Source organism: Lolium rigidum, chromosome 5 (assembly GCF_022539505.1).
Source record: "Lolium rigidum isolate FL_2022 chromosome 5, APGP_CSIRO_Lrig_0.1, whole genome shotgun sequence".
Taxonomy (NCBI): Eukaryota; Viridiplantae; Streptophyta; class Magnoliopsida; order Poales; family Poaceae; genus Lolium; species Lolium rigidum.
The window spans coordinates 264,734,572-264,759,518 of record NC_061512.1 but is presented as its reverse complement, the minus strand read 5'-3'; the positions used below and the strand labels follow the sequence as shown (position 1 = coordinate 264,759,518).

Below are 24,947 nucleotides of genomic sequence, written 5' to 3'. Positions count from 1 at the left end.
CTATACGAACTTACATCAAAATATTTTGTAGTAAAATCGAATTATCCTAATTAAGCCCCTATGGTAATCTGCAAAAAAAATACCGGATAATCTACATCCGTCGGATTTTGCCGATACCATATCATCTACCATATCCACACATATATCACTATCCCCTGTTCGCATTTATATCCGACGGATACCTAAAATAACTTACCATATCTTTAAAAATGGATGTGGATTCACTGCGGAAATCCCCGCTTCGTTTACATCTCTACACGGTAGTTTTGTGACCTGCGGTGTTATTTACTCTATATTTTTAGTTGCATATCTTTCAAAGTTTTTGCCCTCCCTCCCCCTCTCACTCTCCCACACGGTAGGTAAATAATTGATGAGAGTGTAGTGTCAGCTGTTTTACTGGTCGTGAAACTTTACTCACCACCTTCCCCAAAACCATCAAAGAAACCACGTTGGGTACACAGGCTACTCCGCTCCACTGACACTCTCCACGGCCACGGCGACGCAGGCGGCGGCGACGACGGACTGGGGCACCAGCGCGGCGACGATCGATGGACATTGACATGGGCGGCTTTAACCACCCAGGTAACCGCGACCTAGATCGCCTTGGTTCTCTGCCATGTACGGGCGCCTCCATTTCTTGATTTCTGAGTTTCTGACTGGCCGCCATTTTTGGTCGCCTTGACGACCATCAGTCTGCGTCTGCTGCGGAGAAGGAGACGGCCGCGAGATGGACGAGGACGGAGCTTGCGAGGATTGCGCGACGCAGCGGCGGTACTTGTATGCTACCAAGCGGTTCTTCATCGTGGCTACCGACGATTTCAGAGACAACTTGGTGAGCCTTACCCGCATTGATTCCCACGATTTCTTCTCAGCCACCGGTTCTTCCGGCCGCCCGGCCGGCGGTGCTCCTCGAATTTTGGGGGTTTCAGGGTTATAAAATGAGTGCCGCTTCAGGAGAGTGGGTCTCAGCTAATGTAATAAGCTTAGCATTTGAGCATTCGTTGCTGAATAAAAAGAGAGAGGGACCGGACCAATGCTCTGTTCCTGCTCTGCTTTTTCCGTTCCCTCCTCTCTGAAACCAACTCTTTTATGTGTGTGTCCACAACGAAATTGTTAATTTATCCCAGTTTCTTTGCAAGAACATTCACCCCACAAATCAGTTTCACTGTATCGACATTACTTCCCTAGCCACGTTAGTGACGATTCCAAACAAATTTCCTAACGCAATATTTGTATTTCCATGATAAATCTATGAAAAAAACTATATCGAAAGATGACGCTCAAGACTGATTATTCACAATTTGGTCGACAAATAAAATTGGAGAATGAAGTTAATCTCGTTAGACATATATGTAAAAGTATGGGTATAAGTATCTCTCCATATGTTACGTATATGTCTAACAAATCTCACCAAGAAAGTCATTGGTGCACAATGCTGGCAGCAATGAGCTACCTTATAGTATGTTGCACTACACCTCGTCAAAACATACCCTGGACTCCACTACCTTTTGGTCTCAGATAATTCAATTTTGGGTACCTTTCCTTTGAAAAAATGTTTCTAAACATATAAAATGGTAGCAGGAAAACACTCCGTACATGCATGCAAAACTATTTACTAATATTGCAAGCAGGATTGCAAGTGAAGCTCTTATGGAGATGATTAGTACACTGCTGCCTTCTGGTGTGTTATCATGTGATTGCTATTTACTAATATTCACATGCGATTGTCCGAGGAAAAATGTGTCTGAAGCTCTCATGGAGATAATTAGTACACTGCTGGGTGAACTACCCTGAGTGTGCTCTTATTCAGGTCATCAGGTGGGAAAAAAGCAACCCCTGCTGACACTAGAAAAAAGTGTTTGCTTCTTGACATATATTTTTTGTTTCGTTTATTTTCCATGTCCTTTGTCATCTAAATTGTGTCTGGATTTCCAGCATATAGCATGCAATTCAATGCCTAGAAACATGAATCTAACCAATGTGTATCTTCTTCATTAACCTTTATCAGCGCATACAACAGGGGCTTGGAAGCTGTCTTAGAAATATGATCTCTCTGTCTGAGCCTGTCAACCTAGAACCTCCCAATGGCTCCGTATATCCTATCCAAGCTAAAGGGGAGTTTGGCGATATAGTTTTTAGGAATGGATGGAAGGAGTTTGTGAGTGGAAATCACATAGAAGAAAATGACTCCATTCTCTTTGTGTACCGTGGGAATTCTAGATTCAAGGTTCATGTGTTCGATTCATCCGGTCATGAGAAGTCTTCATGTTCACCTTGTTCTCAAACTGTTGGTCCACCCCCATCTCAGAATACTGACTTGTCCAGTTCTGATGATGATGACATCATGAGAGAAAGCGCGAGAGAATCAGGTAATGTTGTTATTGCTGCCTATGCATTATTTTTTGTAGTTACATGTTTCAAAGGAATTCTGGTCACTCTATGCTCACCCTACGAGAGTATGCTACGGTTTTCAGGATATGGAGCTCGCAAGCCGCATAATCAGGAATCTATGAAGCTTGGAGTCAGTTCTAATCCTTTGTCGAGCAACCTACGGGAGCCTTTCCAACGACCCTACATTCTAGCCCGCCACACAACTCTACCGATGCAAGTAAAGAAGAAAGTTGAGGAGAAAGTCCAAGCAATTGGGTCTGAACTTCCTATTTTTGTGAAAGAGATGACCACTACAAATATTGATGGCGGTGGCCACAGCCTAGGTGAACTGGTGAGGCTAAATACACACTCTCTTATCTACTACAGCTTTGGCTCAAAAAAAAAAAAAAAATCTACTACAGCTGCAAATGTGGATGAGGTTCTCTTATCAATAACTGATCAATTGTCCTAACATGGGTATTTTTTTTATAGATGTTCGGCATGGTGTATGCTTCCGCTTGTCTCCCGGACAAGACACATCCTCTCGTGCTTCAGCTGGAGGGCAAGAAGGAGCAGTGGCACGGCACGTTGTGCGTTGGGTGTCGCAACCAGAGGCGGGTTTACGATGGCTGGAAGGAGTTCGTCAGGGACAACCAGCTGAAGCCGGGAGACATCTGCCTATTCGAGGTGTCAAGCAGGGACAGCACGAGCCTCACGATGACGGTCCATCTTGTCCGCTGAGTCGCAAGTGAAGCCGCCATAGCTCTTGATCCTGTCGTGGCTCCTTTACCTATGGCTCTGTAATGTGGCTTTGACTCTCTGAAACCCTGCTCGTGATATCGGAGAGCAAATTGCTGAACAACTAGATGGGAGCTTGTTTTGGTTATTTGGGTTTGTTGAACAGATCGGGCTTTGACGCAGCATCCAGGACCCACGCGACCCAGATCACAGATCGGGCCTGCCACACCATGCGGTCTTGGACGCCGGTACCACACCATCCACGCCTCGCAAGGTTGCTGCCCCCTCCTCACGCCGTCAGCTGAAGAACCGACGACGGGTTTAGGCGGGAATTAGAGCCGCAACCACCACCACCACTCATCGCCGGAGAGGCCATGGAGAGAGCAGCCGCCGCACATCCAGGGATCTCCACCCCGAGCGCCATACGCGCCTCCCGCAACCGCCGCCCCAGCCGCCACCACGACCAGCCCCCGAGCACCTTTGGCCCCGAGGCCCGCCGCCACCATGGTCGGTGCCGACGACAGCGGCGGAGGGAGAGAGATCAAGGGAGGGCAGCGGCTGGCGGTCGCCGGGCGAGAGAGAACCGCCTTCTAGTGTCTCGTCGCCAGCCCTGGTGCATGCTCTTTGGTTTGGTGAGTTTCATTAGAACACAAATATAGTGAAATTCAGTGAGAAAATAAACTCTTTTCACTATGATAGTTACATGGCATCGTAGTAGTTGCAAAGTGACTCTGCAATGGTAAACTGAGCAAGGACTGCCACGAACAAGCTGTCCAGGATAACGCCGGCGAGACGCCGTGGGCCACGAACACGCTGCAGGGAGCCATGACAGCGACTTCTCGTTTGTCAGCCAGGAGACTGCCGCCAAGGTGCGCGTCAACTGCGACTCGCACGTCGACTGCCACTCCGCGAGCAAGGCTGGCAACAAGCATGTTGAGGCGTTCGACAACAAAAGGCACCCCTACGAGTTAGACCAGAGCCACAAACATGGCTACAACACGGGTGCTGGGGCCTAGCCGGGTGTAGCAACATATGGAATGTAGTACTCCATATCAGAAGAAATCAGAAGAAATGATAATAGCGACATGTCAGAAGCATAAGATGGAAACATTGTACTTCATATCATTTCTCTGGAGGCATCAATTAATGTCCAGCCTTGGCTTTTTTCGATAAAGGGGATATATTAATATCAAAAAGATACCAATTACACCCAGCCTCTGCAACAACGCACCACCCTAATGGCACTACGGATGCACACAGCCAAAAAAAGGAAAAGAAAACTAAGAAACAAAAGTCCCGCTACAAGTATCTCGGGCCTAACAACAAGCAATACATCCACCGCCAAAACAACACCCGAAATACGGACTCTCCAAAAACGACGCCTCCAAGAAGGGAACAGGTGCTCTAACACCGTCGTCGCCCGATCAACAATCTTAGGTTTTCACCCCGAAGATAGTCCCCGCTCTCAAAACAATGCCTCCAACAAGGTCATTGCCAGGCACAACCAATTAAGGTCGGACCTTGGGTTTTCACCCCGAAAGGTAGGACTCCGAACTTCACATGTGTTGTCGCCCCCACTTTCATACCGCTCGCCGTGAAGCCCGGAACACCAAGCAAGTCCCTCAACAGCAGCGGAGACTTGAACCTCCCTTAGCTAGTCCTCCCTCCGGCCTTCATGAACTTCTCTTCTTCCGACTTTCATCATGGATCCATAGTCACTTGATGTCAACACGAAAAAGAGCTTCGCGCCGCTCCTCCGGAACCAATCGGTCGGAATAAAAGCATGAGTGCGCACGACCGAATACCACCGATCCAGCAAACTACAGGCAAAAAGCACTGTTACATTCGCCGGCGGAGCCTTCCGGAACTCAACACTCCGGCTAGATCACGAGTCCAGGCCTCCGGTAGGTCTTCCTCTTCACGCAAGAGAGACCCTAGGACTACCGCCTTTATTCAGGTCGGACCCCACGTCGGCGACCATCCTGGGCTGGCCACTCCAACCCTCCACCGGCGACTCCGTCGCCGGCTTTCATGCATCTCCATCTCGCCGCTGGAACGTGGTGATAGATCGATAGATCCACCACCACCAACCGCAGGCCGACCCTCTCCGGCGAAGAAGAGGGCCACCTCCACCGTCGTACCCAAGGCTGCTGCCCCGGGCGACCTCGTGTCGCGGGTGAAGCCCGAGATCGCCTCCACTCACCGGCGAGAGGCGGGGGGAAAATTGCGCAGGCCATGGGCCTGGCCGCCGCCCACCACCAGCCCCTGCCGGAGTGCTGCGGAGAGCCGACGGGAGGAGGGCGCAGGCAGGCCGCCGCCGCCCATCCCAACCGCGTCGGCCGATCCACCAGGGGAGAGCCGACGGGAGAAGGGGGCGCAGCGCATGCCGCCGCCGCCCATCCCATCCGCGCGTCCGCCGTGCTCGAGGGAGGGAGATCCGGCCGCCGTCCACCATGCGTCGACGAGGAAGGGCCCCCGCCGCCGCCACGCCCCGTGGGTCTTTGCCCCGGCGGCGCTACCGGCGGCGGCGGCGGCGGCTAGGGCTGGGAGGCTGGGGTACGGGAGGCTGGGGGCTGTCCAGCCTTGGCTTAGTTTCTGGAATTATTGTTGACTCGCGATAACCGCACATATATATAGCGACATGCTCCTAGATTCACTTTTAAGAAACGTTGTGAAGCAACTGTTCGTTGATTATGTTGAGAGCTTGGAAGCGGCATCCATAATGTCTCCGAACGACACAGCGAAGTCATCCAGAAGCTCACGATAATCTGGAAATATTTGATCGTTGATCGACAGAATTACCTTGATGATTCTATCGTAGCTCTGGTAGTGCACAATCACAGGCTGCGGAAAAAGAAAAACCTGTTAATTAGCTACAATATAAGTGGTAACACAATAAATTTGAATATTTATTCCAATTTTCTATTCTTTTCTATTCTTTTGTGCTATGAACTCTGGCTTTTGTTGTTCCGAAGCAATTGAGATTAGCTTAGCTTACCTCAATCGCTATGAGTTGTGCGGGCATGCCTTTTATGAATCAAAATTTTGGTCATTTTTTAAGAGCGAGCTATATATTCACGCGCTATAAAAATTACATAATAAAAGACGCTCGAATCCTATCAAACAAACATCATTTGGTAACTTAGCAGGACGGCAGATCATCCTCCTTTATGTTTATAGTTCTAAAACTAAAATAGCACATCTACAATATCTTTTTAAATTTTCATCCTTCTTTTTTGTCTGTAGGTCTCAAGTTTGAATCCCACAATATAATGTTTTGTTAATTTCATCATTTTAAGCCTATGGACGAAAATTTCGTAAAAGTAGTTACCATATATTAGACTGGAACCTTGGATCTATGATGGAAATATAGATAGACCACTTCAACATAAGAAACTTTGACATAATTCATACGTTATGTTTATTTTATCCTTTTTAAATTTGTACCAAAATTTAAACAATTTGTTTGTTAATTTTTCTGAAACAAATTTCAAAAGGCAATGGAATTTTCGGACTTCTGCTCATTTCAAGTGAGGCAAAAAAAAATCATTTCCAAATTCTAAATGTCACCATAAGGTCTAGTCATCTCTCCTTAATGTACTGTGTGGGTTTCTTTTACCAATATTTTTTTTCTAAAAACTCTATTGGTGATGGGTGTTAGAGTACAACTCCACCACCTTGTTCGAGTACTTCTTAACTCGAATCTGCTTATCAGTAATATTTATACTCCAGTTCCTCCTAGTGGTCAACCATGCAGGATGTTTGTTATTGTTGTCTTGGGTTTCTACTTTTTTATTTTTCAAATAAATGATAGTGCTGACATTTTACACAAAAATACAGTACACATTCCGAAGTGATGTAAAGAAAGGCTTCCAAAACTGATGTAAATAAATGGTAGTGCTGACATTAAAAGTTTTTGATGCAAGATTGTGGGTAACTTACTTGTGGAACTCCATATACACTAGGCGCGATAAAAACAACTGGATGCCCGTAAAGATCTATCTGTTCTGTTGGTCCAACCATGTTTGAGAACGCTATGGTTGTATTTTCAGCCATACCACCAAATATGAAAGCGCCTCCCTGCTTAGACGGTTAAGTTGCACAATTACAAACATGAATAATAAGTAAATGAAGTGTTTGGAGCAAATAGGGAGCAAATATACCTTGAGACCAAACGTGTTGCGGAAAAATTCACACATCTTATGCGTGAAAGCCACTTCGAGTGAGTTCTTTTTCCTATCCATGGTTTTCTTTGCCTTGCGAACATACGCAAGTGGGTCATCGTACATGGCTAAATGGAATCGGAGAAGGATGTAGCCTATTTGATTTCCCCATGCCGCCTCATTATTCTTACCAGATTCTATCATATCAGCGTATACCTGTTCATAGTTGTAAGAAAAGATTAGTATGGAATAGGGATATCCTTGAATTTGGCATTCCAGAAAACGCGTAGTCAATGTAGCAACTCTCACTGTGGCAAATCAAAATAAATAATGTAATAATATGTAGTTAAGTCAGGTGGATATAAAACCATGCATAGTTTGTCATGAAATTTGGTATGTTAACATCATGACTGTTAATCTATTAGTTAGTATTACTCCATGTAAAAGTAATTACGGAGCAAACATCACGTTTCCATTATCCCAAACATCATCCCTTAAGTATGGAGATATATAGTTACAATTTTTTTCAGAATTAATTTCTCCCTTCACAATTAGTTTGTTTTCTAGGTTTAGTCAAAGTCAAACTTTGACAAATTTAACCAAATATTTAGAAAAAAATAGCCCCATGTAGAATGTGAAACCTATATTATTGAAATCTTTATAAACTACATTTTCAAAAATTAAATGCATTTGGTATTAAAAATATTGATATTTTTTCAATATCCATAGTCAAACTTTATAAATTCAACTCTGACTAAACCTAGAAAGCGAAGTAAATAAAAATAAAGGGAGCATAGAAATGGACGAAATAATTAACAATGGCCTGAATTTGATATTTCTTACACACAGATACTACATGTCACAATAGAGAGGGGGAAAAACTTACTTTTAGGCTAGTGAGTGGCCTTGTATTGACAGCGATGACCGACCGTAGGCATATATCCTTTGTGTTAGTGTCACCTGACATATATTAATACGTTGACGGTAGGCATATATATTAATACGCAAGGCATGGGCTTCGAGGGAAAACTGTATAGTATGATTAATAAACCCTTTTGTTTTGAATAGTCACCAGTCACCGGCCACACTTACATTGCGAAAGTAGTATCGTGATAGTGCAGCAGAAGTTACGCCGATTAGCACGTCATTGACAGTCTGCCGGGACACCAGACGAGTAAGACGATTGATGAAATAATGTACTCCAGCTAGCTTTAGAAGAAGGAATCACAGAGGCAGCAAGCTAGCTAGTTAGCCTTACGCAGTTCATGGTGTTCTTGATGAAGATGACGTCGTCAAAGCAAAGGCTCCGGTGCACGAAGCGCCGCCTGTTGTTGCTGTGTTCCGCCGCCGCCGGGCTGAACACCGTGTGCGGCTCTCCTCTCGAGAACAGGACCATCGCGGCGAAGCACCAAAGATCCACCACGGTGTTCCAGGCGAGCACAACGTAGGACCAGACCAAGGCGGCGAACGCCAGTGCGCCGCCGGCGGACCGCGGGCGGCGCGCGTAGATGGCGCCCGCGCGGGTGGGCATGGCAGGCAGGCTGTCCGGGTCGGCGGCGCTGCGTGCGGACGCCAGGAGGAGCATCATGAGCGACGCGCCGTCGCCGAGGGAGTGGTGGATGCGGATGGCCACGGTGGAGGCCACCTCGGGCTCGGAGGTGGGGAAGTCGAGCAAGTGGAACTCCCAGAGCGGGCGGGAGCGCGCCATGGGGAGCGTGGACAGCGACGCCACGTAGTCCTCCAACGCCTGGTCTGGGTCGGCGGCGACGGCCGCGGCATCCAGCGCCGGGACGACGATGTGGTCCTCCACCTTCACCTTCACCCGCACCCACCGCGGGTTGCCGTCCTCGGAACCATCCGTCACCTGCGCGCACTCTCATCCCATTCCCATCTCAAGGGTTAAACTAAAGCTGCCAAAGGCGCGCAGCGGGTAATCCAAATGCTGTAGCAAACCTGAATGCTGTTAGCATTAATCCTGACTTGCATATGTGTGTTAGATTTGTTTAGTTTGTTAGTTAGCTACATGCGTGGAGAGCTGCATGCAGTAGGGGCCGTTGCTAGCTGTTGGAGCCGCGTCGTACGCGTTCGTGGGCGTCGTGCGCGCGGCCGGCGCATGCGGATCAGGCTGCAGCGTGGAGTTCGTGCTCCCAGCATCTGAGTAGCTATAAAACTTCATGTACTGCTTGTTTGTAAGGTGAGCTGAAGAGAAATAAGAGTAGGGTGTATGTGCGCCCACGGCGGCGTTCGTGCGCCGGCCGGGAAACTCTGTGTCTCCACTCCATCGTCTCCCTCCGTTCGTTCGTGCGAGAGAGGAAGAGGAAGGTGCAGCCTCGGGCTGCACCAACATGTGGTATCAGAGCCTCGTGCTCGGGCCGTGGTGCGGTGAAGCTGCGGCGGACGTGGCGGCGGCGGCCGTGGCCGTGGCGCGTAGGTGAAGTCGTTCGTGCGGCGAGGTGAAGCAGCTCGAGCGGCCGCGTCGATCGGCGTTGGAGCGCGATCGGGTGCGCGAGCTGAGGGCGTGCGGATCCTGGACAAGAAGATCGGCGTGCGGGGCAGGTGACCGCGTCGCCGCACTGGAGACGGCCGCGTCGTTCGCGTCGGAGCGCGACGGGTGCGCTGGCCGGGGAGTGCAGCTGCGTGTAGAGGCGCGCGGTTGACGTCGGGCGGAGGCGCCGAGGTGTATGTCGTCGTTGTGCTCGAGTTCGTGCTCGAGTTCGGCTACATCCTTTGGTGTTTGTCGCTGGAGGCTGTCCGGCGTGTGTCGCCGAACCGACGTAGGTCGCCGGAGGAAAAGGAGCTCGGCGTGTGTCGCCGAGGAAAAAGATGGTGGATGCGACGGCGTGTGGCGTCGACGGAGCTCGGCGTGTGTCGCTGAGGGAAGCCGCCGGGTGCGTGCAGAGGCGATGCATGATGCGTGGTTCGCGTCGAGCATGAAGGCCGTAGTGACGGCCGTGGCGACGATGACGACGGGAGCGCGCTGCAGCCAAGAAAAGGAGGAAGAGATGCTCCTCGTGGCGGCAGCGGCCGAGGATGAGCCATGTCTACTGAAGCATGCATGTTGCAAGTCAAGATTAGGGGAGGCATTGTTAGCATTAATCCTGACTTGCATATGTGTGTTAGATTTGTTTAGTTTGTTAGTTAGCTACATGCGTGGAGAGCTGCATGCAGTAGGGGCCGTTGCTAGCTGTTGGAGCCGCGTCGTACGCGTTCGTGGGCGTCGTGCGCGCGGCCGGCGCATGCGGATCAGGCTGCAGCGTGGAGTTCGTGCTCCCAGCATCTGAGTAGCTATAAAACTTCATGTACTGCTTGTTTGTAAGGTGAGCTGAAGAGAAATAAGAGTAGGGTGTATGTGCGCCCACGGCGGCGTTCGTGCGCCGGCCGGGAAACTCTGTGTCTCCACTCCATCGTCTCCCTCCGTTCGTTCGTGCGAGAGAGGAAGAGGAAGGTGCAGCCTCGGGCTGCACCAACAAATGCTGTTGAAGCGCGGGTGGGGGGCAATGAGGCGGGCGATGCCGGCGCTGAAAGCCGGCTGGTTCAGACGCGAGCCCAGGCCGATGGTGACGACGATATACAGGTTGTCCACGAGTCTCGACGTAGGGCTCAGGGGCTCCCCCTCCGTTGCCGACTCGTCGGCGCCGGCAGCGGCCGGTGGCGCTGCTCTTCTTGGCTTGGTGCGTATGGAGAGTGGCCGGCTTCGTAGAGCCGCCGCCGAGGGGCTGCCGCTGCGCATGCTAGCTTCCATTGGGCTCACAAAGCAGGTGTGTTTCGCAATGGGGGTTGACGGATCTGGGCGAGACGGACGTCTGCCTTTCTTCTTCCCGGCAGCGACAGGCCATGAGGGCACCATTTGTAGCTTTATTTTCTGCTGTATATCGTCGAGCGTGTGCCGCGTGTGTTGCAACTTGCAACCTGGACTACTGCACGAATGATAACACCTGGCTTCTTTCTCTCTCAAGAAAAAAAACAAGAAGCAAATAGTCCTACTTCTGCTAATCTGCTACTACGACTGCGAGCCAAGGGCAGATTAAAGTTGTACCAGTTCGCATATCATCCCACGTCAAGGCCTCAAGGTCGAATCTCAATCCGCAGAGAAGATCAGGTGATCTATATATTCAGCTCTTTGCTGCACGTTACGAATCGATTTTTCCGATCTACTACCTCTATACGTGTTCAATCGACGCGGGCGTCAGTACCTGTGCACTCTCGTGTCAATTTAATCATACCGAGGGAGTATCTCGCAAGCTAGGTCCTAGTTTCGTGGAGATTACTTTCCCATGAAGCGCACAAGCACATGCTCCCTCCTCGACGTATATTAGTTTCGAAATCCTTATAACCAAATGTATATAAAATTAATATCAACATGTATATGGTAATTAAGGGCAGAAATATAGACAGCGAGGTCATTTCTGGTGGAAACATACTCTTGTGGTTTAGGACCCCGCTCCCGTCGCCTCCCCCGTGGGCGCCCGGGGCGCCCCGGCCTCCCCACCCTCTCCCCCTTCCCCCTCCTTCCCCCGCCGCCGCCGCGGCGGGAGCCGCAGGGCAAAGCCCGGGCGGTGCTAGCGGCGGCGGTTTTCTCCTCTCCCGTGCGCTTGGGAGGCCCGACGGGGCGGGCTTGACCAGGCGACGTTGGAGGGCGCCGGCTCCGGCCCAGGCCGGCGCGGATCTCGCCGTGGCTGGCGACGAGGCGGGCGGTCGCGGCGGTGGTGCCCAGCGCCTCGCCAGCCGACGCTCCTGCGTCCATGGTGGCGGTGGCCGATCTAGGCCCGCGGGCCTAGATCTGGGCCGGTCGGGCCTGGCCGTTTTGGGGTCTCTCTCGTGTCTGTACACAGAGGCCTCCTCGACCACCATCCGTCGCGGCTAGTGCCGTGCTCGGACTGGACCGGCGGCGCCGGTTTTGGCGATCTGCCCGCTCGGGCTTGTCGGAGCTCGGTTGAGCTTCCGGCGGTGGGGCGCCGTTGGGGTGTCGTCCTGCCTTTCTGGAGTCGCTGGGGCGACGTCCTTGCTAGCTATCTGGGACGATTTCCTTGGGCCAGCTCAGTACTGCAGCTACTCCGATGGCTGCAGTCTGTTCTCCCTCCGACCAACGTGGTCGTGCTTGTGCAGGTGTGCTCGCGCGCTGGGAATGGTGCAGTGGCGGAGCTTGAAAAAGATCCTTGGGCGGGCCAAGCTAATAGAAATCTTTTTTTTTTGTTCTTAACCGTACCACTTCATTAGACATTAGACATTAGCCATTACTCAGATTTTTTTGTTCCCATGATTGTTGCAGTTTAAGAAATTGAAGATCAAATTCGGTAAAAATTCCTCCGTGCTATCTAATTGCTAACCAAAATTTGAGGAAGAAATGACAGTACATGTGCAGGGAAATTAGAAAAGAGGTGTTGTCTTGATTGAGTAACAATGTCACTTGCGGGCTGGTGGTCGTGGCCGCCCCCTGGCTGCGGGGCAGTGCGGTAGTGCTATCTCATGTGAAACTCGATCTAGCAATAGCCAGGCGTCCTCCGTCCCCAATTCTATCGATAGAAGCTGACTGGGAGAGTTGAGCGACAGGCAACATAAAGAGGAAGCTGCTAATGGGCTGGGCTTTGAATGCATAGGGAGTAAACAGAATATAGCAGAAAAGCTGGGCGGGCCATGGCCTGGTTTAGCCCTAACGAAGCTCCGCCAGTGGAATGGTGGAATTCGTCGTGCCTCCAATCTAGGGTCTTGGACGTCTAGATCTGGGTCTGGCCGATACCTCTGCCAGCTAGCACGTGTTTCATGCGGATGAGTTGAGTTGGGGCTAGCTCATAGTGTGACTTAGGTTGGAGGCGCGGCGGTGATCTCCGCCTTGTTCGCTCTACATCCTCGCGACGACGTCCGGTATTTCTATCTAGGTTTGGACCTCGGCGAAAGCAGAACATGGTTCTGACCTGTGCCGGCGACGGCGTCACCTGCGGGTGTCGTTACCTTGTTGAAGGCGTCCCGATGATGGCTCTCCTGTTCGAAATGATGGACTCCATCCCTCCGCCTCAATCTGCGCCTCTTGGAGGCCTCGCTTCGTGTAAGCTTCTCTAGTAGTGTCTTGTGGAGCACTGTGTGACCTCCCACTGGTGTCTCAGCCCTCCCGCAACATCGGCCTGGCTGCATTTACACGGTTGGCTGCGGTAGCTGATTTCCTTCCTAGCGCCTTGGGGAGCTTTGCTAGGTCGACGTCTGGTCGTACCTCTTGCCGGTGTGCCTATCCCAATGCCAGGGGATGATGTTGTGTGTTTGGTCTGGACCTAGCCCGAGCTCCATGGGTGGTGGTTCTCGGGTCTGGGTGAAAACTCTGCAGGTCCTTCTCTGCCGACGACGATGACGCATACTTGCGCCATTCACCTTCCTGGAGGCGTCGCCGCAAGACCCTCCCTCCTTTGGTTCCTCAAGCTCTGCTAGGTGGCCGGCCCGTCGTTGAGTTCCCCCTTGAGTTTCAGTCTTGGTGCGGTGGAGGTTTGTTGGCGTGGACTCGGTTGTGATCGCTCGCTCCGGTGCAACAAAAGACAAGGCTCCCTCTTCATGGATCTATTGGCGTTTCGGCTTGCTTTTCTGTGTTGTCTTTTGTTGTGGTTTGGGTTATGCGTTTGGCGCGTGTGTGTTGTAACTCTTGGTGTAACTCCTAGCCGGTTGATGGCTTCGTTAATTCAAAACCGGGCTCACTTCGAGCCTTCCGTCTAAAAAAATATAGACAGCGCAGTCTGACAAACATGTATGCGAAAAACGACGAGCTTTTTGCTGAAGAGTATTTGGGAATAGAAACTTTACCTATGACACCTTTATAGTCAAGCAAAAGTGAATAATTTCTCAAGTTATACCAAGAGTTACAATATTGCGGTGACTGATTAGAGCATGAACAAAGGAGGCAGCTACAAGTAGGCTTCCATGTAGGCTTGGAGTGCGAGACGACTATTCTACAAAATCAACCAACCAAAAAAGGCAGCTACAAGTAGTCTCTTTACACCTTCCATGTAGGCTTGAAGTGCGAGACGACTATTCTACAAAATCAACCAACCTAAAGTAGTTGTACGGGGGACCCATGTATTCTCTTTGCTCACGCCACTATCGTATGGCTTGTCCATTCATTGATCTCCAGCTCCCTCCTTCTCCCAGCTTCCCTCTCTCTTCCTCGCTTTTTCTCCTTTCCGACGCGAGGAAGCGCCTGTCGTTGCCTAATCGACGGTACCTCGGAGGAGGGATCCTCACGAGGGGGAGAAGAAGTAGGGGCCATAGGGCGGAGTGCACACGGGACGGTGGTACGCGAGTTACCCAGCTTCGGAACACCTGCACGATGACGGGGCCTACTGCTTGCTTGTGCTGGAATTATCCGGGTGCTTTCGCGTTGTTACAATGAGTTGTGGTTGTGCCTCTAGGGCTCCCGGGATCCGGCTTATAAAGGCGCACGGATCTAGGGTTTACATGGAGAGTCCTAGCCGGATTACAGATAGCCTAACTACGGTACAATATCTTGCCGTGCACGTCACGGATCCGCCTTCCATATACGTCGTAATGGATCCGGGTTCCTCATGGGCCTCCATGGATCCGGGTTACTCCTAATGTCGGTACGGATCCGGCTTATCGATCCCGGGCCGGACTTCTTCCTTCATGATCAACGACAGAATCTGGGCCGCCCGATGGGCCACATGCCTCATCACCGTCTGTGGGCCACCCGGGCTTGCCTGGATCTAGGCACCTGTCGATGGTACACCCATGAAGTATACCCACAACGAGTAGCCCCCGGAGTTCTCCGAGTTTCACTGCCGGTTTCCGCCTTGCTTTGGTTCATCACGATCTCCGGCAAACGTTGGTAACGCGGAGAAACTTGAAGAGCTCCAACTTCGCATTTTCTTCTTTCCCCAACTATTAGTCGGAAAATGCTCCCATCCTGCGGGACTTCATCCATCGACATTCCAAAGAACATTTCCGGGTTACTCCCTGCTCGCGAATGAGAACTAACTTATCCTCACGCAATCACCCGGAATCTTAAAAGACTCAAACGGTTCCGCCAATTCTGGCGCCATTTTCGCGCGATTTCTGCGGTAACTTATCTCTAGCCATTTTTACCGTTTAGGGTTTGGGACACGTGTCACGCATCCAACGGTGCGACGTTTGCGTTCCGACCACAGGATGCGGAGCACGAATCTTATCCCTTCAGCCTATAAATATCCGCCGTCGAGGCCCTTACCCTCATTCACCCCCTTCTCACCTCTCTGCCGAGCGCCGCCCGTGAGCTCTTCCTCCGCCGTGCCGGAACCTGCCGGAGTAGTCGCCGGAGCATCACCGGAGCGAGCCCACCACCGCAGTGTTCTTCGTGTTCTTAACTCCGGCGAGCCACCGCGCGGAAAGCTCGTCGCCGGCAGCTCCGACCACCGCATACGTCATTACGGTAAGTCTTCGAGCTTCACTTTCGCGCCGTAGTTGGTAGGGGTGAACTTGGGGAAGACGATGTGGGATCCGACTAAAGAAAGTTTCCGCCAAACCCTTTTTCTTCAGATGTCTTCAACGACTCCGCCTCCGACCTCGGAACCAATCATGGCGACCCCAATCTCCTCCGCCCCTCCTCCCTTCGTTCCGGTCAGGCTGGATCCTTCAAAGGATTCCGGCAAGGAGGCTGAGGGGACCTCTGCTCACCCGGAGAAAGCCTCCGGGGCGGGTCAAACGGAGCGCCAAGCGGAAGAGGTCACAAAGAAGTCGAAAGCTCGGAAGCGAGATTCTGAAGCCAAAGGAAAATGGTGGCCCTGTACCACCACCGAGATGGAGCTGAAGAACCTCGAGGCGGAGGGCTTCCTGCAACCCGGAAGCTGGAGGTCAGTTCCAAATGAACTAGCTCCGGCTCCGAGGGACGACGAGATGGTGCTGACGAAGGCGCTGGTGGAGCGCGGATTTTCATTTCCGCCTTCGGACTTCTTCCTGGAGATTCTGAAGACGTATGGACTCCAACCCCACAACATATCTCCAAACAGCGTGCTTGCCATAAGCAACCACGTCACCCTCGCGAAGGCCATCTCCGGGTAACCCCGAGATCTCTCGTTCCAATACTTTTTCTCTGTCAAGAAGGAGAGGATCCGGCAATCCGCCGAACTCGCTACATGCGGATCCATCACCTTTATGATCCGCCCGGGCCGCGTCTACCCCCCCCCCCCCACCGACCGCCACGAATCCGCGAGGTACTGGTCCGGGGGTTTCTTCTATCTGAAGGACGTCTCCGACCCCGCGAGTGAAAAGAAACTTCCGCCTTTTAAGAACTGCCCCGCCACCGAGCTTCCGTCATGGACGCACTGCCCCCACTTCTCCGACTCGCCTCAACTGACCCGCGGCGTCAGGCGGATCTGCAAGCTCACGGAGGAGGGGCTGACGGGGAAGGACTTAACCCTTTCCTGGTTTACTAAGCGGATCCAGCCGCTCCAACAAAGGGACCGCCTGATGTTTGAATACACAGGGCGCGATGATCCAATGCGCGCCACCAAAGACAATCTCTCCGCCGACGCCATCGACAAGAGGATCCGGGTCCTCATCAAGGTCCCGCGTGAACTCCATGTTCACGTATGCAATAAAGACATCCACACGGATGGATCCGGAACCGCGGTACGTCGTCTTGACTTTGGTTTATTGTTTTTCTTCAAACTTTTTTATCTAGGTGTTTAATTTTGCATTAGCTCGAGGCGCTTGAGGAAAATGAACTCGGAACTCTCCTCCGAGTCCCATCCACCGGTAACGCGGATCCGAAAGCCGCATCGGAGGTGGAAGCTCCCGAGGCTTCCCGCCCCGCTAAGAGGAAGAAGCTAGCTCCTTCCAGCCCCCATGCGAAACGCGCCCGCGAAGTGCTCAGCATTGCGGCTACCCGGAAATTGGAGGCGGAAAAGAAGCGCCTCTCGCTGATTAATACCAGCAACAAGGGGCAGCCTGCCATCCAGCATTTCTTCAAGCCTTCCGGGTAAGCATCTACTTCCGAGACCCAAGTTCTGGTTTAACGCTCGCTCTTATACTTCTATGTTTTTCCTGAAGCTCCGGAAGCCAGCCCCCCAAGGCCCCAAGGGTCCTCGAGAAGAGAGCCAGGCCACTTGTAACTGGTTGTCTGATCCTAATGAATCAATTAACTAGAGTAATGTGACACTAGTTTCGTGGAGATTATTTTCCGAATCAGACATCTTGATGAAATCTATCTACTATCCTAGGGGAAATCTTGTTGACACTGTTTTCAGAAAAGAGGCTTCACCAGTTTGGAGAGGAATCGAACATGGGCTTCTGCTGCTAAAAGAGGGAATAATATGGAGAGTAGGAGATGGGGAAAACATTAGAATTTGGAGGGACAATTGGCTACCTAGGAACTACTTTCTCAAGCCAGTGCAAGGAAAAACTAAGACAAGGTACAGAAGAGTGGTTCAGCTAACTCGTGAAGGATCAGATGAATGGAACGAAGAGCTGATTAAAAGGATTTTCCACTCAAATGATGCAAAGATGATACTAACACTAAATGCCCCTACAAAAAACAAGAAGGATTTCTTGGCATGGCACTATGAAAGCAATGGGATCTTCACAGTTAGAAGTGCTTACAAATTGGCTTATAACATAGCAAACAACAATCAGAACATGCCGAGTTCAAGCACATCAAAAGATTCTGATAGGAAAATTTGGGGAAACATTTGGACAGCCCCAGCTCCAAACAAAGTCAGAGTGTTCGGTTGGAGGTTGGCTAAAGATAATCTTCCAACAAGGATGAATAAATTCAGAAAGACACTAGAGCTAGACAGTACCTGCTCGTTGTGTGGAATGGAACAAGAAACTAGTTACCATGCCACTGTTTCTTGCACAAAAGCAAGAGCGCTTAGAAGTGAAATGAGAAATTTTTGGGACCTACCATCTGAATATATGTTCAGATTCACGGGACCTAATTGGCTCCCCCTTCTCCTTTCCAATATTGCGAAGGAGAAAAGAGGGCTTGTCCTTCTAGTGCTATGGAGGTCCTGGCATTTGAGGAATGATGTGGTACATGGAAAAGGTGATGCTAAAATTGACCAGTCAGTAAGCTTTCTTAAAAGGTATGTTAGCGAGTTGGGTTATAACTGTAGTTTTACAACAAATGAGAAAGGTAAACAATCAGTTTTACAAGCTGGGAGCTCTATGGCTGCACCTCACTCATTGGAAGATAGAAAGGAAGTGGAAAAGAAGAACAGGGACTGGACTGCTCCTTCAAAGGAGTGGATCAAAATTAATGTCGACGCTTCCTTTGTCAAAGAAACTAGTGATGGAGCTGCTGGTTGTCTAGCTCGTGACTATAGAGGCAAAGTGTTGTGGGCTTGCTGCAGAACAAAAGAATGTCGTGACGTTTTTGAAGCGGAAGCCTGGGCGTGCTTAGAGGGCTTGAAGTGTGTGCACAACAGATGTAATTACTCGGTCATTCTCGAGTCTGACAACATCCGAGTGGTGAATGCAATTAGGAAAAAGGACCAAGGGCTCTCCAGGTTGTGGAGTATATTTGAGGAGATAAACTTGTACGCTGATGAATGTAGAAATTTCGAGGTGAGAAAGATAGGAAGAGAGAGTAACGGGGCAGCACATACCTTAGCTAGCCTAGCTAGGTATTACGACCAAAACAATTTCTGGTTGGGGTCTGTCCCGCTAGAAATTGATAATGTTGTTGCTGAAGAGTCTGTAAACTTTGTTGATGATGATGAATGAAATCTCTCTGTTCCCTCAAAAAAAAAAAGACATGCGAGGACCAGCCTAGTTTCGTGGAGATTATTTTCCCATGAAGCGCAGAAGCACAAACTGGATATGCATCTCTGTGGATATTCCGGGGCAACTTGTTCATTAGGGTATCTCTAATAGGACTAATAGGACGACGGAAATCAGACGCTGAAAGTGACCGCGCACATCCGTTTGCAGCAGAGGTGTCCCCAATGGCACGACGCAAAAAAAAAGGTTTTGCATCCTTTCAACATAAACATATTTTACATAGTGAATAAAGGAAAATAAAAAATAATAATACTAAAAGGCGTTTGTACCGCCTGCTACCCGAGCCTACTCCTCGTCGTTGTTGTCGAGCATGATGAAATCCAGTATTTGCCACGGCTAGTTGGCAGCCTGCCCCGGTCGGTCCACCGCAAGTTAAACTTCCGGCCCTCCGCCATGGCCGCCGACCAATCGTGGAGAAATGACAAAGTCGTCTGAGTCGCCTTTGGCCCCCTCGTTATAGTAGGCCAGTGCGTCGACGTCATCATCCTGGGGAGACGAAGGAGGAGCCGGCGGCTGCCGTGTTAGACGAGGAGGCAGGCGCGCACATACAGCATGCATGTCTCCTTGGAGACAACTTTATCATCTGGAGGCATCCCAACCAGCAATCAAATAAATGTTGTACCAAGTCCCAACAACAAATAACCAATGGCAAGCATGGGAGAAGAATTAAACAGGCAAGAGGTACTACAATAGTGCTCAGTATTCTCCCGGATTATACAGCACTACAAAAGGAAAGGAAGTTGTTTAGCAGACATAAATTGTTCACCAGTTAGCGTTCTCTTCTCATAGTCATGTGTAGTGCTAGATAGAGAGAGCACCAAGTGCTCGACAGCTACAGCTCCGTCAGCGACTTGCGAATTACATAGGCAGTCATCTTGAGAATACTAGTGTCCGTGTCTTCCAGCTTGAACAGGCAGACGTCTCCCAACTCCAGGGCGTTCTCCCTCGAGAATTGCTTCCAGCCTCTGGAAATCCGCCTCAATTTGTCAGTACTTCGAATATCGAGCATAGTCTCCCACAGCGTCGTTTTGCCCTCCATCTGAAGGAGAGAGTATGCTTTTTGTCCGGGAGATATGCCGAAGCATATTCCGCACAGAAAGACTATCCACAAATGCACATGTGTCAGGATGATTGACCAGTTCTTGAAATTCAGCTTGATGATTAATTCAGCGGAAACGGTTTGCATACTTCTAGCTGTGTGTTGTGTGTGTGTGTGTGTGTGTGTGTGTGTGCAAATTCCACAATATAATACCGGCAAGGGGTCGCAAGGTTTCATTAACAAAATCAGCAATAAACTACAAATAACGGGCATAGAACCGCATCCATATTTACAGATGTAGATAAGCGAGTGTATAGACTCACCATTTCGCATGTGCTGCTGCCAATGCCATCAATATTGATAATACCCATTACTTTCACAAAGATAGGGAGTTCAGATCCAATTGCTTGAACTTTCTCCTCAACATTCTTCTCCATCTGCAAAGATAGACTTGCTTTCATGCCTAAAATGTAAGTACCCCCAAGATTGTTGGAAGGAGGTTCTGAACCGACTCCAAGCTTCACAGGTGCTCCATCATGCGTCTTGCGAGCTTCGTATCCTGAAAACCCTACCATATTCTCTTAGGCTGAGCATGAAATGATCAGAATTTTAATTAAAATATGGTATAACAAAATAAAAACACAGGCAACAAGAATAGGATGACCTGATTTAGTAGCAGGGGAGGACGTTGAAGCCATCTCCCGAGCTTTCGCAGAACTACGTGTCACCCGCTTTTGCACCCTGCAAGATTCTCTCGTGCCTTCTCTCATGATGTCATCATCATCTGAACTGCTCAATTCAAAAATTGCATGAGGGGGGATCAACAATCTGAAGAGAATCTCCACTCATTTCTTGGGTACTAGAAGAATTTCCAGTGACAATATTTGAAGGGGTTTTCTCACAGACCGCTTGGGTCAATGATGAAAACTTCGAGGTGGTTTTTTCTTTGTGCTTCTGAAAATAAGGAGGTCCTTCTCTTGTATGTACTGAGAAGCTACAAAACTATCCCACGCAGAATCTAGGACTACTAGATCATCACTCTGCTTCCTTGCTCCAACACTGTATATGTGGTTGTCAGGTGCTTCAAGTTGAATAGTAGGTTTACTTATTTCATCCTTGAAATGGTTCAGCACAAGTAGCAACGGTATGTACTGCAGGATCAGAATAAAGAAAAAGAGGCAAGATTAAAAGGATGGAGCATTGACCAGCAAGAATATGCCATATGTATTGGAGTAACAAATATATATAAGCAAGAAATTATCTGAGAAAGGATGTAACTTACAACAAAGGAGTCCTTCGAGTGGATATTTTGTTTGTCCATGGCTGCCACGTGCAGAGGAATTTCAGACTCCATGGTATCAGCTATTTCTAGTACTTTCTTGTCTTGTGCTTTTGTGAGACGGCACCCAGGTAACGTAGTGTAGCTAATGTCACTTGACATCTGAACATGTCCAGGATCAGGCACCGCTTGTTCTGCAAATCAAGTACATTGTACAATAATCACAAAATCATATCAAAGCATTAATTAGACTTCAAGTTGTGATTCACTTTACCATTCAGCACATGATGATCACAAGGAGGAACAGCTCCAAATACGCCAAAGGGTGGTTGAGAGCATGAAGACTTCTCATGACCGGATGAATCGAAAATATGAACCTTAAAGATTGAGTTCACAAGGGACACAAACAGAATATAGTCATCTTCTTCTATGTGGTTTGCATTCACAAACTCGTTCCATCCAGACCTAAGTACTATATCGCCAAGCTCCTCTATAACTTCAACAGGGTATACATGGCCATTGGGAGCTTCTAGTGTGACAGGCTTAGAAGGAGAGATCATAGTCCTCAGGTGGCTTCCAATCTCCTGATGTATGCGCTATTGAAGGTCAAGGAAGAAGATACACATTGGTTAGAGTCATGAGTTTCACCGCTTCTAGTGCTATTTGCAGGAAATGCAGACACAATTCAGATTGCATGAGTACCAAAGGACGTGGAAAACAAACGAACAAAAGTCATACGATATTATGGCCTGAACAGGGGAATTTCGGACTTAAATGACACGAGTTACCAAATTATCATTTTTGGCGAACATTAGTAGCACACACTTGGCATTACACAAGCAGTGCACTCATTATCTCCGTACAAAGTTTCATACGCATTAACTTTCCCTCCAACAAAGTGTTTTCCTGTACCCATTTGTATGTTGTGAAGCAATCCTTTCACAGAAAAATATCATGAAACGAATCTATACAGCTCTTATCTATATGCCAACTACCCTAGGCAAATATAAGTACTGTATCGCATAACATAGCTATGAATGAACCAGATACTGTAATAAAAAACTAAGCACAGCCTTTTAAATAAGAAGGGCTAACAACTTGCTCTCGTATCATCAAAAGCAACATCTCTTGCTCTCTTATTTCTAGTGAAATTTTGATCATGCCAAAACCTTCAGAACGCAAATTATGTGCTTAACCTGGCAATTTTAGCCTTAAATGACAGATACCACTCGGTGGAAAGTAATAGTGCATTCATGGTACTAGTATGCCACCAAATTTATCACCTCCTTTTATGTTCTGAACTAATTCATTCCCAGAATAATATCCTGAAACGATACTATTATCTACACGCCAACTACCCATTCTTTCTCAAATATAAGCACTGCATCGCGCAACTAGCGGTCCACTAATTATCTCCATAAGAGCTTCACAAACATTTTTCCTCCGACAATCGTGTATGAATATTAATAAATAGCAATCTCGTGGTAGCACACCAGCAGTGCACTAATCATCTCCACAAGAGCTTCACTTGCAATCATGCTTGCAATTTTTTTCGGAACGGGGGAAGCCCCAGCATCTGCATCAAACGATGCACACGGCTTTTCATTACTAATGCTGCTTGCAATATTAGTAAATAGTATGTCATGCATGTACAGAGTATTTTCCTGGTACCATTTCATATAATCTGAAAAGGAAAATACCCTGAAACAATTCTATCATCTATATATATGCCATCTAACAAGATACAATCTTTTTTTTTTTTGTCTTTCTCATGCCTGCTGTTGGAAAACCTTAGTCCAGAACGAATTTTGACAAGGAGTAGTGCTATTTATAAGGTGACTGGGTGTAGTGCTATATATAAGGTAGCTCATTGCCGCCCGCATTGTGGACGAAATGGACAAATTTTGTTTCTTCAGACCAAAAAGGTGTATTTTTCTCTAAGAGGATAAAAGTGTCTCCTAGTTTTCAGACAGGGAAGGTTATCGTCTAGGAGTTTTCAGTCTCGAGCCTCATCTTTTGGTACAGTTATTAAAGGAAAACAGGGGAATTAACAATCTGAAAACAGGGGAAATTTCGCACATAGTTAAGAATGAAATTATTATGGGAAGAAAAAAACCCCAAATCGCAGCCCTTTAATCAAGAAGGGGGTGGTCTGAAGCAGATTCCCTCGCTGTCTCTGGAGCATTTTCCAGGAGCAGCACCGGAAGCAGCTGAATGAATGCGGGCGGAAAGGGAGCTAGCTCTCACCAGGCTGTCTCTGAAACCATCGGAGGCCACCATGAGGAACCGCTTCACGCCATCGTTCTTGAAGTTAGCTAGGTCCCTCCACATGGCGCAAACCTCGCAACCGCCGTCGTTGTCCATCTCGCAACCTCCTCCGCCGCCGCCGCAGCCGCCGCCGCCGTGGCCTGATGATTGTGTCGGCGACCAGACCACAAGCAACGGTCAGAAATCAAGAAAAGGAGACGGTATTTCTCCCCGTCCATGGGAGCGAAGTGACCGAGGTGAACCCTTGCCCGGGAATCGAGAACGATTTAGGTCGCGGTTACCTAGGTTAGAGCCGTTCATCGATCGCCGCCGCCTCAGTACAGGATGCGCGGCGGCCTGCGTCGCCGTGGAGAGGAGTGGGGAGTGCAAGGGGAGAGAGAGCCTGTGAACCAAACGTGGTTTCTTTGATGGTTTTGGGCAAGGTGGTGGGTAAAGTTACTAGGCTCCCATGCCAGACGAGGAAATGTTAGCAGCTCCTCCACATCAATTTTTTTACTCACCATGTGGGATAGTGGGAGGCAGGTACACAGGCGCAGACCTTCTCCAGCTAGAGATGGAATACCTGGCCATGAAAAACCCGACCCAAAATTCCCGGGCTTGGGCCAGTCCGAGCGTGCCTGTAGGCTAGGCCTGGGCCGAAGATTCAGGCCCGATGGTCGGGTCAGGCTTGAGAAATGCAGCAAATAAGGAAGACGCTCAGCCCGAGACCTGAGGCTCAATGGGTATTTGATGTGATGGACCACGCTTGGGCCAAAATTTCAAGCCTAACGGTTGGGCCGGGCTGAGCCTAGGCCTGGGTTTTTTGCGTTGGGCTTTGTTAGGCCTAGCCCGAAGCCCGGCCCGGCTCGCCCAGAACAATGCCCAGGTATAGATGGAACTGGCTTACTACTCTACCCAATTTAGTGGAAAAAATGAACAGCTCTGATGATGTTAAAGTTAGTTTACTTTTTTTAAATTAAAAGAGGTAGAGGGTATCCTTGCATCTATATCTCTTACACATATCTCGTCTGGCACATTCACGCGGATTTTGGGCCACGCGTTCAGTTCTCTGCATCGCGTTGATAGGGTTGGTGTGCGGATATTTCAGCCCCCTTTTTGCCGCACACGTGCTGCCGGCGGCGATCTGCATGCGCCGCCCATTTTACCTGTCCCCGCGGCCGCAACCGGCTGGGATGAACTCCGACGAACCTCCGCCGCCCACTAAAAATGTCGCGCAGCACCAATTGCTTCAGCCTTTCGTTCCCCCGGCACCGTCGCGCCCGCCGTCGTGGATGCCCCCGTTGCAGCGGCTACTGCGGTGAAGCAGAAGTGGCAGAGCCTGCCTGTTGCGTCGGGAGTG

General features: G+C 49.4%; 2 protein-coding genes and 1 pseudogene across 2 annotated transcripts; 1 reads left to right on the top strand and 2 right to left on the bottom strand.

The window, feature by feature from the left end:
• The first annotated feature begins 548 nt into the window (after window positions 1-548).
• On the top strand, window positions 549-3,143 carry LOC124657601 (putative B3 domain-containing protein Os03g0621600). The gene is made up of 5 exons (XM_047196126.1): window positions 549-582; window positions 693-832; window positions 2,009-2,369; window positions 2,475-2,722; window positions 2,863-3,143. Exons 1-5 carry the CDS (start codon window positions 549-551, stop codon window positions 3,109-3,111), a joined length of 1,032 nt encoding a protein of 343 aa, XP_047052082.1. The 3' UTR covers window positions 3,112-3,143.
• A 2,556-nt stretch (window positions 3,144-5,699) lies between these two features.
• Window positions 5,700-11,013, bottom strand: LOC124657930 (annotated as a pseudogene).
• An 8,841-nt stretch (window positions 11,014-19,854) lies between these two features.
• LOC124657600 (B3 domain-containing protein LOC_Os12g40080-like) lies at window positions 19,855-23,704 on the bottom strand. The gene is made up of 8 exons (XM_047196125.1): window positions 23,588-23,704; window positions 21,615-21,936; window positions 21,344-21,534; window positions 20,990-21,212; window positions 20,726-20,845; window positions 20,385-20,620; window positions 20,080-20,123; window positions 19,855-19,987 (listed from the first exon to the last, which is right to left on the bottom strand). The coding sequence occupies exons 1-8, from the start codon at window positions 23,702-23,704 to the stop codon at window positions 19,855-19,857; spliced, it is 1,386 nt and encodes a 461-aa protein (XP_047052081.1).
• Between the last annotated feature and the right edge of the window lie 1,243 nt (window positions 23,705-24,947).

Coding starts and splice junctions, on each gene's coding strand:
- LOC124657601 (XM_047196126.1), top strand. CDS start 549: ATGGACATTGACATGGGCGGCTTTAACCACCCAG. Junction 583..692: donor GGGCGGCTTTAACCACCCAG/GTAACCGCGACC, acceptor GACGACCATCAG/TCTGCGTCTGCTGCGGAGAA. Junction 2,723..2,862: donor GCCACAGCCTAGGTGAACTG/GTGAGGCTAAAT, acceptor TTTTTTTTATAG/ATGTTCGGCATGGTGTATGC.
- LOC124657600 (XM_047196125.1), bottom strand. CDS start 23,704: ATGGACAACGACGGCGGTTGCGAGGTTTGCGCCATGTGGAGGGACCTA. Junction 21,937..23,587: donor ATGGTTTCAGAGACAGCCTG/GTGAGAGCTAGC, acceptor GACCTTCAATAG/CGCATACATCAGGAGATTGG. Junction 20,124..20,384: donor GCAGCAGCACATGCGAAATG/GTGAGTCTATAC, acceptor ATTTGTGGATAG/TCTTTCTGTGCGGAATATGC.